The sequence below is a fragment of the Megascapheus bottae genome, chromosome 28, assembly GCF_031878675.1.
Source record: "Megascapheus bottae isolate mThoBot1 chromosome 28, mThoBot2.hap1, whole genome shotgun sequence".
Lineage (NCBI taxonomy): Eukaryota > Metazoa > Chordata > Mammalia > Rodentia > Geomyidae > Megascapheus > Megascapheus bottae.
Window position 1 is genome coordinate 13,805,851 of NC_143536.1, and position 15,273 is coordinate 13,821,123.

Consider the following 15,273-nt stretch of genomic DNA (forward strand, 5'->3'; position numbering starts at 1 on the left):
CAAGAGACTATCTCCAAAATAATCAGCAAATTGAGGCTGGCTGTAGTGCCAGCTTAGCAAAAAGGCCCTGAGTTCAAACCCTAGTACTGCCAAATAAAAGGAAGAAAAAATAAATGTGAATTCAACTGAGGCTAGAGAGAAGGTCCCTTCCTTCATTCATCCAAACGGGATTGAGTTTTCTATGAGTAAGTGTCATCTCTTGTAGTCCAGAGAGGAGGAGAACTTCCTCTAGCTCTCACTTCTGGATCTCAGTTTCAGTATCAGCCTGAAGACTTCACACCAAGTCTCTTTTTTGGTCTTGAGGTTTATAATCAGAGAACATGTTCAGACTTCTCAACTCTGGGCAGATGTTGAAAAAGAGAACTGAGATGTCTCACCACTGGCTCCTCATATTGTATGTTTGGCTTTGACCTCCGAGAATGAGGATTCATTTCCAGATGTTGAGCTGGAGCAGAGCCATGGGTCATCTCTTTGGTTGGGACTCTTCACATTCCGATGGAATAAAGTTTCAAGGTAGACTCATTGCAGAAGCAGACTAAAAGTACATGGAAACTGTAAGTGGCTTCCTAGAAACCTTTACAACGTTTCTTTAACTTGCTGTTTCCTTAAAATAAGATGTGTGTATGTATTTGTTAGAGAGCACAATAAGTTACCGTTTCTCTAGTGGGTAATAAGTAGTGCGTGCATGTGTGTATGTGTAGTGCACGCGTGTGTGTATGTGTGTGTGCGTGTGTGTGTTTCTGTGTGTATGTGTGTCCGTGTGTGTCTTAAGGTTTGAACTCATGGTCTGCATCTTGTCCCTGAGATTTTGTACTCAAAGATAACATTCTACCATTTGAGCCATAGCTTCACTTCTGGTTTTTTTGGTGGTTAATCGGAGATAAGAATCTCACAGGCTTTCCTACCTGAGCTGGCTTTGAACCCTACCCTCAGATCTCAGCCTCCTGGGTAGCTAGAATTTCAGGCATGAGCCACCGGTGCTGTTCTTAAGTAGTTCTGTTATTGTGTAGTCATTAAGTTGCATCTCAAGGAATACATTTTTTTTTTTTTTTTGCCAGTCCTGGGCTTGAGCTCAGGGCCTGAGCACTGTCCTTGGACTTTCTCAAGGCTAGAGCTCTACCACTTGAGCCTCAGCATCACTTCTGGCTTTTATCTATGTATGTGGTACCGAGGAATCGAACCGGGGTCTTCATGCATGCTAAGCAAGCACTTTAACCACTAGGCCAAACTCCTGGCCCAAGGAATACATTTTTATTTTCATTTTAGTTATATATAGAAGCATTGTTCTGTTTAATGAAGCCAGTTTTGGTGTCTAAGATCACATTCTAGAAAGTCATGATTTGTGGATGTAGAATTCCAGAAAATAAGAGCAAATGGTGAACATACTACATTTAAATAGGTCATTTTCTATTTGCTAACAATTGCTCTAATTACCTAAAAGACTTTAGAGTGTGTCCATTATCTTAAAATAAGTAGTGGAAGGTTGTGCTAAAGCTCTCATTGTGCAGAACAGAGTCCGAATCTGGCTGTCTCCAGTTTGAAATTGCTCAGTGCTTTCTTCCATTGATTCTTACTTTCATTTGAAATACTCAGCTCAGAATTGGCACTTGGTTCCTGTTTTTATTTTTAGCTTTAATTTTGGACTTTTCAGCCACAACCACCAGAACTCTTTTGCAGAGAAAACTTCATTTAGACAAGCTGTTTTTGTCTTTCCCTAGGTACGAATCCTAGGACCCAGAATAAGGACTCTCTAGAGGACAATGTTTCTACCTCTCCAGACCCAAGTAAGAGGAGGGAACTGACTACTGGGGGTGGGGGAGGGCGCTACGGAATGTGAGGTGACTGGAACATGAGGAAGATATGACAAAAGAGGACAGTCTAGAGGTCCACATGGCTGGCTCTAGGGTCCAGGAAGGGAAGATACTGTCATGAGAGAAATCCTCTGCTGCAAAAGACCCAGTTCTTGTCCCAGAATGCATTGCAGGGGCACATGAGAAGGGCAATGGATTTCTCCCAAGGCCTTCATGCCAGTCTTGAGCTGACATTAGCCCCTAAATACCTAATGATGGCTCAGAAAAAAGTATCAGAAAGAAATAATTGGTTGTTACCAGAGTCCTTTGCATACCTACTTTTGATTATACAGGTCCATTCAAATAGTTATGCAGAGAGTATCCTAATGTCTATAATAGAATTGCGGGAAAAGAATACGTATCTCCTCATAAACTTTAACCTTTATTTTACTTGGTTGTGGACAATATACACCGAGTCCTTTTTTTTTGGCTGGATTGGGTTTTGTCAGGGCTGCCTGTCCCATTTGAGCCACACCTCAACCTGCCTTTTGCTTTTTAGTTATTAGCTTGGGTAGGGCCTCTTGCATTTTCCCCTTGAGTATCCTGGACTGTGGTCCTCCTCCTTACAGCTTCCACTTAACTGGGATGGCAATTATGAATCACCATGCCCAGCTTCTTTGTTGAGATGGAGTTTTCAACAACTTTTTGCCTGGACTGGCTCTGAACTACAATCCCCTTTATCTCTTTGCCTATCTAGTATCTGGAATTATAGGCATGAGCCACTAGGCCAGGCTCCCATCACTGAGTCGTTCTGTTTTCACTTAGGATTAGCTTAATCATTTTATTAGTTCTTCAGGTCCCTGACATTTTAAGTTATGCCATCACATTGTTTTATAACATGAACAATAATTTATTTTTTTCTTTAGGTGGTAATACTGGGGTTTGAACTCAGAGCTTTGCACTTATTAGGCAGACACTCTACCACTTAAGCCATCCCTTGCCCCTTTTTGTTTTTGTTAATTTTTTTTCATTCTTTTCTTTTCCTTTTTGTGCCAGTCCTGGGGCTTGAACTCAGGGCCTGGGCACTATCCTTGAGCTTTCTCAAGGCTAGTATTCTACCACTTGAGCCACAGCACCACTTCCAGCTTTTTCTATGTATGTGGAATTATACTTAGGGCTTTGAACATGCTAGGCAAGCACTCTACAACTAGGCCATATCCTTGGCCCCTGAATAATTTAAAAAAATATAAACAAAGTAAATTTATTTGAAAGTGAAGGGAAAGCCATGAAAGAATGTAGCAAGATTCTCCAGGAGTTCCCCTTACTTTTTTTTTTTTTTTTTCTGTGTATGTGGTACCGAGGAATTTTGAACCCAGGGCTTTGTGCATGCTAGGCAAGCACTCTGCCACTAGGCCACACTCCCAGCCCCCCCCCCTTTTTTTTTTGGTGGGTCCTGGGGCTTAAACTCAGCCTGGGTGCTGTCCCTGAGCTCTTCTGCTCAAGGCTACTGCCTTACCCCTGGGCCTGGGCATTGTCATTGAGCTCTTCAGCTCAAGGCTACCGCTCTATCCTTGAGCCAAACCCCACATCCCATTTTCTAGAGGTTAATTGGAGATAAGAGTTTCAGGTCTTTTTGTGCCAGGGCTGGCTTTGAACCTCGAGCCTCAGATCTCAGCCTTCTGAGTAGCTAGGATTACAGGCATGAGCTACTCTTCCCGGCGTCACCCTTTTAAAAACATAACAAATAATTATTTTATTAATGACCATTTGAATAATTCTCTGTGTGTGCACATGTATGTATGTATGTTGTATGTTAACTGTGATTCTGATGATTAGATGGCATCTAGTTTTTAATAATAGCATTTAAGGCAGATATAAGGAAATGGTACAAAATATGATTGCAGATAGATTGCTTTCAGAAAGATACCAATAATAAATCAGGCAGATAACCATTTATCAAGAGTATAGAAACAATAAAATATTTATTACATCATTAAGTTACTAATGTATGCAGGTGGCCATAGGTATCTGACAAAAACATATGAGAAACATACATGTTTGTCCTGTTGCACCATACACAAGCCGCAGAGTAGTCAGTCTCCATCCCTAAAAATAGAACTACTTGTGTTAGAGTCTGTTTTCATTGCTACAGTGAAATGCCTGAAGTAGAGTTATTTCGTAGAAAAGAGATTTATTTAGTTCACAGCAGTTTAATTGTCTGAAATTTCAAACAGCACAGTGCTACCTCTGGGCAGACATTTTATGGAGAGCTAAGTGCAGTGGCTCACCCCTGTAATCCTAGCTCTTCAGGAGGCTGAGATCTGAGTATCTCGGTTTAAAGGTGGCCCAGGCACTAAAGACCAAGAGAGTCTTATCTACAGTTAACCACTAGAAAACTGGACATGGCACTGATGTTCAAGAGGTAGGTGATAGCCTTGAGCGGAAGAGCTTAGGGACAGTGCCCAGGCCCAAAGTCCAAGCCCTATGACTGACAGAAAAAAAAAAAAAAGATGTTGCATGGTGGTGGATAGTGTCCTACTGAGAGCCTGCTGATGGAGAGGCCATAATAGGAATAGAAAACTAGAAAACACAGCTACCAACAGTTACTCTAGAAATACCTGAAGGTCTCAGGTCAACCACCCTAATGGCTTCTGACAGCAGCCTCTACCCAGTGTCCTCTGTTTAAGCTCTATCTTTTAAAGGCTCCATGCTTCTTTAACTCCCCTCTGGAGATAAAAACCATCAACCCACAAACCTTTGGAGAGTAAATAGCAGCCAAACCATAGTCTTCCCTTCTTACTTTGACTCAGTGATGCTCACATGGAAGGACTTTGCTTCCCAGGGGACCTGTGGCACTATGCGCTGACGTTCCCGACTTTCACAGCTAGAGGGTGCCACTGGCAGCTAGTGAGTAGAGTTCTTGGCCCAGAATTACCTGGTTCAAACCATCAGTATTGCCAAAGTTGAGCTAAAGAGCAGACAATTCCAGACAGATCTCTGTAGTAAGGCCCACTCTGTTGATGGCAGCTTTCATTGATAACTTGTCAAAGTGTCTCTAAAAGTTCCAGCCTTGTAACTTTCCCAGATATCCTCCCTTCGTTTTTTTCTTCCCACCCTTTTGGAACTGTTAAATTTATTTTTGCGATTCTGAATGTATTCCTTATTTCTGCTACTATACGCTGTTTTGCTCCCAAATCAGGCTAAGTGCGTCTTCCCTCTCTCCCCAGCCATGCTGTGGTCCTCAGAGGGTCAGAGCCACTTCTTGTCTGCTCTTGGAATGTTGATTTGCTTTGACATGTAACCCTGACTGGCCTGCAGTAACCCTCACTGGCATTTTGGCTTTTAGCTCACGATTACCAGAAAATGGAAAATATCAGCTGTGATCCCATTTGCATGATGGGATTGGATGAGCATGTGCATTGCATTGTCTAACAAACTCTGTTTCTCTCTTTCTCTTTTCCCTTCCCCCTTCTCTTCTTCCCTGTCTTGCCTTTTTTTTTTTTATCACTTTTTACAATGATCTTTTTTTTTTCTTTACCCCTTCTACCTTCTCCCATCCCAAACCTGCCACGGTGACCACTCATGACTTTCCCCCTATTATGCGAGGCAGTTCTGACACTGTCTGCTCCCCCTGTAGTGCCAGGCTTCTGTTGCACAGTTGGAGTGGACTGGAAGTCTCTCACTACTCCGGCGTGCCTCCCCCTCACCACCGACTACTTCCCTGACCGCCAGGGCCTGCAGAACGACTACACGGAGGGCTGCTATGATCTCCTCCCAGAAGCAGACATGGACAGGTCAGTGGGTAGAAACCAATGCATTTGGTTTGGGTTGTAAAGGTGCCAGGTGTGTCTGAATATACATATCAGGACACTGAACTTTCTTTTTTATTTATTTATTTATTTATTTTTGGCCAGTCCTGGGCTTGGGCTCAGGGCTTGAGCACTGTCCTTGGACTTTCTCAAGGCTAGAGCTCTACCACTTGAGCCTCAGCACCACTTCTGGCTTTTTCTGTATGTATGTGGTACCAAGGAATTGAACCCGGGTCTTTGTGCATGCTAGGCAAGCACTTTAACCATTGGGCCAAACTCCCAGCCCAGGACACTGAACTTTCAAACCTGTGTTCCCCTTTTGTATTTGGGCAATTTCATGATACAAAAGCTAGTCAATGCTTTCAAATTTTCCTGACTAGCAGTTTCTCCTTATTGATGGTTCTCTTATTTTATTTATTTATTTGTTGGTCATGAGGCTTGAACTCTGGGCCTGGGCGTTGTCCCTAAGCTCTTCAGCTCAAGGCTACTGCCCTATCCCTTGAGCCACTGCCACTTCCAGTTTTATAGTGGTTAATTGGAGATGAGTCTCATGTTCTTTAGTGCCCAGGCTGGCTTTGAATAGTGATCCTCAGATCTCAGCCTCCCAAGTAACTAGGATTATAGGCGTGAGCCACCACACCCTTCTTGTTCTCTTATTTGCCAATGCAGTTACTTGGGCACACTCAATCTGATTTTTTTCCCCTCTAACATCATTCATTTGTTCAGTGAATTATTTCCTGTCTCCTTATACCACCTTGTTGGACTGATCATTTCTCCCATTGCTGGTTTACAAGTTGTTCATTTTTAAACTGCCATTGAATGGTGGTCTGGAGTGAAGCGAAGGAGAAGAGATATTATAGACTCTTTTTTAAGTGTCACTCCTTAGGGCCAAGCTTACCATATGCATTATGATTTTTTTTTAGGAGGGATGAAGAGGGTGTGCAGATGACAGCCCAGCAGGTGTTTGAAGAGTTCATTTGCCAGCGACTCATGCAGGGCTACCAAATCATAGTGCAACCCAAGACCCAGAAACCCAATGCAGCTGTCCCACCCCCGCTGAGCAGTAGCCCACTCTATAGCCGAGGTGAGTGTATATCCTTAAATTCATTCTTTTTCCTAGGTTTGTGGGAGGAGGTTTTCAAAACAATAGAGGAGTGAGAAATCTAGAGGTCATTGATTTTAACCTAAAAGTTTTGTCAATTTTAGTTTATATGAGGAATAAAATCTCCCTTAAGTACAGATTTGTTTTAAACACACACTCTAGTTTATTGATGTCTTTTTTTTTTTTTTTTTTTTTTTGCCAGTCCTGGTGCTTGAACTCAGGGCCTGGGCACTGTCCTTGGGGTTTTCTCAAGGCTAGAGCTCTACTACTTGAGCCACAGCACCACTTCCGGCTTTTTCAATGTATGTGGTAACTGAGAAATCGAATCTTGGTCTTTGTGTATGCCAGGCAGGCAAGCGCTTTACCACTAGGCCAAATTCCTGGCCCACTGTTGTCCTTTAAAGGAAATGACCAAGTTCAAGAATGGGATAGCTTAGCTTGGACACCAACTAGGAAATAGTGGGCAGCAAAGACAATACTGAGCTGTCAAGGTAGGAAGTGAATGTTCCAAATACAGAAGGGGATATTTAATTGTTACTAATACAGTCCTGTTATACAGCATGTTCTAAATCTTTGTTCACATTTGCTTCTTTTTCTTTTCTTTTAGTCTTTATTTTTTGTGTGTTGGGGATCAAACCCAGGGCCTCACTCATATTATACAAGTGATTATCACTGAACTATACCTAAGCCTCACACTTGTTTTTTTTTTTTTTTTTTTTTTTTTTTTTGCAAGTCCTGGGGTTTGATCTCAGGGCTTGGGCGCTGTCCTTGAACTTTCTGAAGGCTAGCATTCTAACATGAGCCACAACGCTACTTCTGGCCTCTTTCTGTGTGTATGGTACTGAGGAATCGAATCCAGGGCTTCATGCATGCTAGGCAAGCACTCTACCACTAGGCCACACTCCGGACCACCTTGTTTGTTCCTTCTATCTTTCTCTTTTTCACTTAATAACCTAAAGCAAGAATGACTCATCCATGAGTGGCAGAGGCTAATAAGTGACAGAGAATCAATCCGTGGCACTAATTAAATCAGAGCCTGGTTGTGGAGTGCTCTTCTAAAATATATATAATGAAAGGAATTAAGTGTGGGTGCCTGGAATTTGTGAGCAGTAATCCCTTCCTAGACGAATCAATATACTGTCTTGGTCCTCGCTGTTACTGAGACTCCCCTCTCACCCAGTGCAAAGCCTCAGATTGACTGTTGTTCCATTAAGTCCTCTCTGGCCAGAGGATAAGAAAAGCATGGACCTGTTGGGAGGAGTTTAGTTATCACTCAGCCCAGACCTCCTTGTTTATAAATGAAGCTCTGGATTTTCCTTGAAAATTCCTGGTGTCAACATTCATTCATTCATTCACTTACTCATTACTCATTTGTTTAATGCCAATAGTGGAGCTTGAAATGAGCCACACTCCATTTCTAACTTTTTGCTGTCTAATTGGAGATGAGAGTCCTCAAGTTTATCTACTCAGGCTAGCTTTAAACCATGATCCTCAGTACCCAGCCTTCTGAGTAGCAAAGCAAAGATTATAGGTGTGACTCACCAGTGCACGGCTGCTTGTGACATTCATTGTCTGTCACTTCCTGTGCATATTCACCGCCCTGCTTCATATTAACCTTTTTGAATACTAAAACTATTTTGGATTCATCTTTTTATCTTCTATAATAGAAATAACAGTGCTTGGAATATGAAAACAATTTATTGCCTGGGTCCACAAATAAATTCATTCATTTATTCATTCACTCATTGACTCAACATTGTTTCTGAAGCTCCTACTCTGGAGAAATTGATAGCTCAATGGGGAAAAGTAACAGTCAAATTATGAGAAGATGACATGTTGTGATAGACGGTGAGGGTGGGTATAGGACCTGGGAGACTACTTAAGTCAGGATCTGATCTGATTTGGCGGGTCAGGGACAGCTTCTTTGAGGTGATATCTGAGCTTAGATCTGAAACATATGCAAGAGTAATTAGGAGAAGAAGATTGGAAGAGAAGAGTGTGAGGTGAAAGGAAGAGAAAAAGCATGCCAGATGGAGGGATCAGTATATACAAAAGCCCTATGGCAAAGGCATGCCCATTTCTGGGCATTAAGACAAAAGCTGGGCTGTGATAAGGCACAGGAAATGAGCCTGAGGTGCTGCCACAGATGTCAGGGGATTGATCCTGACAGGACTGTGGGAAGAATTTTTACCTAAGAGCAGTATAATGAATTCACATTTAAGTTGTCATTGGTCCCATCAAGGCTGCCCACTTGCTATCCTCTAGAATAGCTGACCAATGTCCTTCATGAGTCATCGAGTGCATAAATGTCAGTGCTTGCTGTCTGATTCATGAGTTTTATGTCACGGCTTATTTTTCAGAGACTACTTACGTGACTGTACTCTTTCTGATCATTTTCTCCTTTGATAGATTTAACCTCTCTTTCTGTAGCAATAAAAGTGGTACTGCTGTTACTACAATTACTGGAAAAGTTGCCATTATAACCAGATCTGAGCTGTGCACTAGATGCACATTGATTACCAGATGGAAGCTAGGCCTTCTTCCAGAGAGCACAATAGCTACTGGTCCTGTCCTTGAAAGGTACAGCCCTTGGGAAGAAGAAGACAGTAATCTAATAAACCAAAAGTATGTATTTGATTTCAGCTTGTGAACAGTAGTAGATAAAAGCTGGAATAACTGGGGTACACCTAATTCAGAGTGAGATGTCAAGTTACCATGGATGCTCTTGAATTGTATCCTCTGCCACCATCATCCTGACAGCCAACAGGGTGTTTGTAGCAGGAATGAAGAAATGCCTCATGGGGGCATGCCCTCTTCTTGGTTACATAAAAGCAAGAGTTGGACAGATTTGCTCCTTGAGATCATACAGCTGGCAAATGAAAAACCTGGAGTTTAACCTAAGGTTCCTGAGTCAAAGTCTAGCCTCTCTCTTATATGCAGTCATCTTGCCATTCTGTCAGCCTCATCTATCTGGGAAAGGTCTGAATTTTTGCACTCACAGTGCAGGTCCTCTCAGCCTCTGCCATCGTCTCTTCTCATAACCACTCCCACGCTGCCTGCCACTGTGAGACTATCCCAGAGCTGATCGAGAGTGCCGTGTTTCATTTCTAGACCAAAGGGAATAGGCTTGGCTTTTTGTTCTCTGAGGCACAGTTTGTACTTGTTTACTTCTTGTCTTTGATTCCTCATTTATTGCCCTTTTTACTGTGTACAGTTCTGTTTTGTTTTGTTTTGGTGGGTTATGAGGCTTGAATTCTGGGCCTGGGTGTTGGCCCTGAGCTCTTCAGCTCAAGGCTACCACCTTACCCCTTGAGCCATAGTCCCTACTTCCTGTTTTTTAGTGATCAGTTGGAGATAAGAGTCTCATGGTCTTTAGTAGTGCCTGGGATGTCTTTGAACCCCAATCCTCAGATCTCAGCCTCCTGAGTAGCTAGGATTATAGGCATGAGCCACCGCTCCTGGCGCTGTGTGCAGTTCTATTTACTATTTTTTGAATGCCTCCTCTAGGCATGGCATTTTATTAACTGTTACTGGAAAATATGAGTGAACAACTTTCAGGTCTGGCCTCCTAGAATGTGTGTGTGTGTGTGTGTATGTGTGTGTGTGTGTGTGTGTGTGTGTGTGTGTGTATAATACAGTTTGAACTGAAGGCCCTCTGCTCTCTCACTTTGCTTTGTTTTGTTCAGAGCCAGAGTCCTTGAGCCACACCTCCATTTCGATCTATAAAGATTTTGTGTGTATGTATGCCTGTCCTGGGGCTTGAACTCAGGGCCTGGGCACTGTCTCTGAGCTCTAAAGCCAAAAGCTTTAGCACTTGGGCTATAGCTCCAGTTCTTGCTCTTTATGGTTATTTGGAGATAAAAATCTCATGAACTTTCCTATCTGGGCTGGCTTTTGACTGTGATCCTCAGATCTAAGCCTACTGAGTAGCAAGGTCTACAGGTATGAGCCACTAGTGCCTGGCTGATTTTCTTACTTTTAAGCTTTCCAGATAACGTGGGATACCAGGTGTGCATCACTGTGCTTTGCTGTTTGAAACTTTTAGTTTATGAGTGTGTTAAACACACACATAAAGAGGTATATATAACAGTCATTCAGACTGCTGATGGGGTCAGGCAGCTTTCTGAAGAAAGTGATGTGATGTGATGTGATGGTAGCTTTATTTATTTTTGCCAGTTCTGAGGCTTGAACACTGGGCCTGAGTGCTTTCTTTGAGCTCCTTTTGCTCAAGGCTAGTGCTCTACCACTTGAGCCACAGCACCACTTAAGGCTTTTTCGGTGTATGTGGTACTAAGGAATCAAACCCAGGGCTTTACGCATGGTGAGCAAGCACTCTACTACTAGGCCATGCTCTGGCCCCTGGGTTTTTATTTTACATCCATAGGTGACTCTGAGTCTGTTAACATTTATACTGGAACTTACCTCCCTTGGACCATGAGGCATAAGACCATTCAGTCTGGTATATAACTTCTAGATGCTCCTCGCACCCTCCAGGCTCTAATCTACTATTGGTAACAGAAAACTCTACCAACATCTGGACTTTTATTTATTGCTTTTTAGCCAAGAATAACTCTTCTGTGAATCAATCAAAAGTGTTGCCTCTTTCTGCTTCTCTTTTTCTTCATCAGGAAAGAGAAGCAATTGTCTGCTATAATAAATGAACCTTGGCCAGATGGAGGAAGTTATTATTTCTTATTATTTTCCCTGTTAGGCCTTGTGTCTCGAAACCGCCCTGAGGAGGAAGACCAGTATTGGCTGAGTATGGGCAGAACTTTCCACAAAGTGACACTAAAGGACAAGATGATCACAGTGACTCGCTACCTTCCCAAGTGAGTCCTCAGAGAGGTGGGGCAGTCCATCACTGTATGGAGTGTGTCTGCATACTACGTGATGCCTACAGTTGTACAGTTCTACATATGGGCAGTTGAGTGGTTGGTTTTTCCTTCAGAGTTTTTGTATTGTTCCAAAATAACCCTGGGGTTCTAACTTAATGTATTTGGTTTGGCTTCTAATGTTCAGTTGTGATTTAAACTAAGCCAATGAAAAATGAAGAACATAAGGAGAGAATGAACAAGTTTGAGAAGATCTGAGGAATATCCTTTACAGTCTCCTGAGATGTGCTTGTTGCTAATGGCTGATCAAATGCCAAGGATGATTGTGAAATGCATTGAGGGGGAAAAAAAAAAAGAGGAAAGAAAAAAAAAAGGCAGAAAAAAGTGAGAGGGAATTCTCTTCTGGATATCTAGGCATGCCTTTTATTTTGCAGGTATCTTTACGAATCTGCCCAGATCCACTACACATACAGCCTCTGCCCCTCCCACTCGGATTCAGAGTTCGTCTCCTGTTGGGTGGAATTCTCCCATGAGCGACTGGAGGAATACAAGTGGAATTACTTAGATCAGTATATTTGTTCTGCCGGCTCTGAAGATTTCAGGTCAGAAGTCAAGCTTTGACTTGATTGTTCACCCTCGTAGCCTTGGTTGGATAGGTATTTTGATAAACACCTCTGTACTTTTTTTTTTTTTACCCCTGATGACCTTTTTTTTTTTTTTAATCTTTGTTTGGCCCAACATAGTTTAATTGAGTCTCTGAAGTTCTGGAGAACCCGCTTCTTGCTCCTGCCAGCCTGTGTCACTGCCACCAAGCGCATCACAGAGGGGGAGGTTCACTGCGACATCTACGGTGACAGGCCTCGTGCAGATGAGGATGAGTGGCAGCTCCTGGATGGCTTTATCCGCTTTGTGGAGGGCTTGAACCGGATCCGCAGGCGACACCGCTCAGATCGCATGATGCGGGTGAGGGCTTGGGGGACGGGGTGGTTTCCTATGGACTGTGCCTTCTCTGGGATGCCTCCACCTCTTCCTCTCAGGAAACTCTTGTCTGCCAGTCTATTTACCCCACAACTGCCTTACATTTATCTCAAGCCTCAAGGAGCGAGTCCTCCTCCTTGAACAAGAGAGAGGTAGAGTGCAGATGGCAAGTGGGCTGTATTCATGGCTTGAACTTCCTGTCTTAGCTGAGACAGTGGCTTTGTGTGCACCCAGTGTGGGGCCAGTGTTCAACCCAGCTGCTTGTGGGGTGCAGTGCTGAAGTGCTGAATGGAAACTCATGAGGTTAATGAGGTTAATCCTTTCTTACTTGTCCATCACTCTTAAGAGTTTCCAGGACCCGTGGTCCTTCATTTCAGTCACTCACTATTGCTATCTTATGGGCATAGGAAGGCTATGGGATATCTAAGGTCTATCTTGCCAATACAGGACAGGTCTATAATTCAGCCCTGTTTTGTTTAAATTAACATATAGTATAATTTACCTGTATATGTATGTACACACATGCTTATGTATAGGTTATGAGGGTTAACACATGTATGGGTTTATGTATCACAACCACAATCAAGATAGAGAATGGTTTTCTTACTTCCAAAATGCTTCAGTGGAAAAGAAATGTACTTTCCAAAGTTTGAGAGGCACTGGATTTTATCTGCAACACTGGAAATGATAGAGTCAGGGAAGTTTTGTTCTATGGGACTTTGAGTTAATTGTAGGTAAGATTCTCATGGACTTCCCTGACCAAGCTAGTTTTGAACCAAGATCCTCAGATCTCAGCCTCCTGAGAGGCTAGGATTACAAGCGTGAGCCACTGGTATCCAGCTTCCTGGGCCTTTTTTTTTTTTTTTTTTTTTTTTTTTTTTGCCAGTCCTGGGCTTGAGCTCAAGGCCTGAGCACTGTCCTTGGACTTTCTCAAGGCTAGAGCTTTACCACTTGAGCCTCAGCACCACTTCTGGCTTTTTTTTTTTTTTTCTATGTATGTGGTACCGAGGAATCGAACCCAGGTCTTCATGCATGCTAGGCAAGCACTTTAACCACTAGGCCAAACTCCCGGCCCTTCCTGGGCCTTTTGAACGTGAACATACTTTGGTCTTTTCTAGATATCACAAAAATACAATATAACACAAAACTGACCTTTCATTAAACATCATGGTTTGGGTTGCAGTATCAGTATCAGTATATGCAGTCTTTGTGTCAGTCTTAAGTCTAGCCTTAGCTCAGTATCCATACTAGCCATCTTTTGTACACAGCATCCCTAGAATAAGAACATTTGTAGGAGTCTTAGCATAGTGGGATGAGCTTCATTTTTCTTTGAGGGGGGTGGTACTGTGGTTTGAATTCAAGGCCTCCACCACCTGAGTCATGCTTCCCTCCCAGAACTTTGTTTTTGAAATAAGACAAGCAGAGTTCGAATTCTGGTTCCAGTAGGATTTGGAGTAAATGGTTTAATTGGTCTGAATTTCAGTTTCCTCTTTCACTTATTAAACACTGCGAACCTGTGCTCCCTGGGTTCCCAGCATCCTGTGCTATAGAAGCGCTGAGTGGTTACTGGGAGAGGCCACAGGGGCTGAATGGTCCTATCTCCTCTTCTCTTTAGAAAGGGACCACCATGAAAGGCTTGCAGATGCCTGGGCCCATTTCCACACATTCCCTCGAATCAACAGCCCCCTCGGTTGTGAAGAAGGGAACTTCGGCTCTGTCTGCCCTGCTGGAGATGGAGGCCAGTCAGAAGTAAGTGCCTAGTTGGCGAAGGACCTGCCATTCCTGCCCCTACCCGCCCCCACCCCTTAGGCCTCCATGTTTTCAGTGCCCCAATCACTCACATATACTATGCAACATGATTCCTTTTGCTAGAAGCTCGAAGGTAGGAAGACATTACATGACAAGAAAATGAGGCTAATACCTGGTAAGGATCAAATAACATAAAATAGGAACATAATTTGAACAGTAGACACTTTGAGGTTATCCTACAAAGCATTTTTATTTTTAGTTTTTGAAACTGTGTTTTGCTATGTAACCCAGACGTTCCTTGAATTAACTTTCATAGCAAAGGCTGACCTCAAATTCATGGCCCACCTTTCACAGCCTCCTGAGTGCTGAGGTTGGTTATAGGCATGATCCACTACAATCTGTCCTTAATTCATTTTATTTATTTATTTCTGCCAGTCTTAGGCTTAAGCTCAGGGCCAGAGGACTGTTCTTGGATTTTTCTCAAGGCTAGAACTCTACTACTTGAGCCTCAGCACCACTTCTGGCTTTTTCTAAGTATGTGGTACCAAGGAATCGAACCCGGGTCTTTGTGCATGCTAGGCGAGCACTCTACCACTAGGCCAAACTCCAGGCCAATTCATTTATTTTTAATTAGTTTATTTTTTTATTTTAATTTGTGTGTGTGTATGTGTGTTGGTACTGAGGCTTGAACTCAGGACCTTACCTTCTTGCCTGGCTTTTTCTTGCTGAAGGCTGGCCCACTATCACAAATGTAACACCTCCACTTCCAGATTTTTTTTTTTTTCCCAATCATGGAGCTTGAACTTAGGGCCTGTGCACTGTCCTTAAGCTTTCTTAAGGACAGTGTTCTAGTGTTCTACCACTTGAACCACATCACCACTTCCAGCTTTTTCCTGTGTATGTGATACTGAGGAATCTAACCTAGGGCTTTATGCATGCTGGGCAAGCACTCTACCACTAGGCTACACTCCCAGCACATGGGCTACCCTTTAGAAGAGGCGTATGCCTTGGGT

General features: G+C 43.0%; 1 protein-coding gene across 2 annotated transcripts in view; it reads left to right on the forward strand.

The window, feature by feature from the left end:
* The window catches only part of Depdc5 (DEP domain containing 5, GATOR1 subcomplex subunit), a 116,551-nt gene that overhangs the window by 52,012 nt on the left and 49,266 nt on the right, over positions 1-15,273 (forward strand). Inside the window, exons 25-31 of one of the 2 annotated variants that reach the window (XM_090320531.1) lie at positions 1,719-1,784; positions 5,428-5,584; positions 6,523-6,683; positions 11,413-11,530; positions 11,968-12,135; positions 12,277-12,496; positions 14,127-14,260. In XM_090320531.1, the coding sequence (XP_090176657.1) occupies positions 1,719-1,784; positions 5,428-5,584; positions 6,523-6,683; positions 11,413-11,530; positions 11,968-12,135; positions 12,277-12,496; positions 14,127-14,260 (1,024 nt within the window). Of the gene's footprint in view, positions 1-1,718; positions 1,785-5,400; positions 5,585-6,522; positions 6,684-11,412; positions 11,531-11,967; positions 12,136-12,276; positions 12,497-14,126; positions 14,261-15,273 lie in introns of both variants that reach the window. The other variant, XM_090320530.1, reaches the window with a different exon arrangement.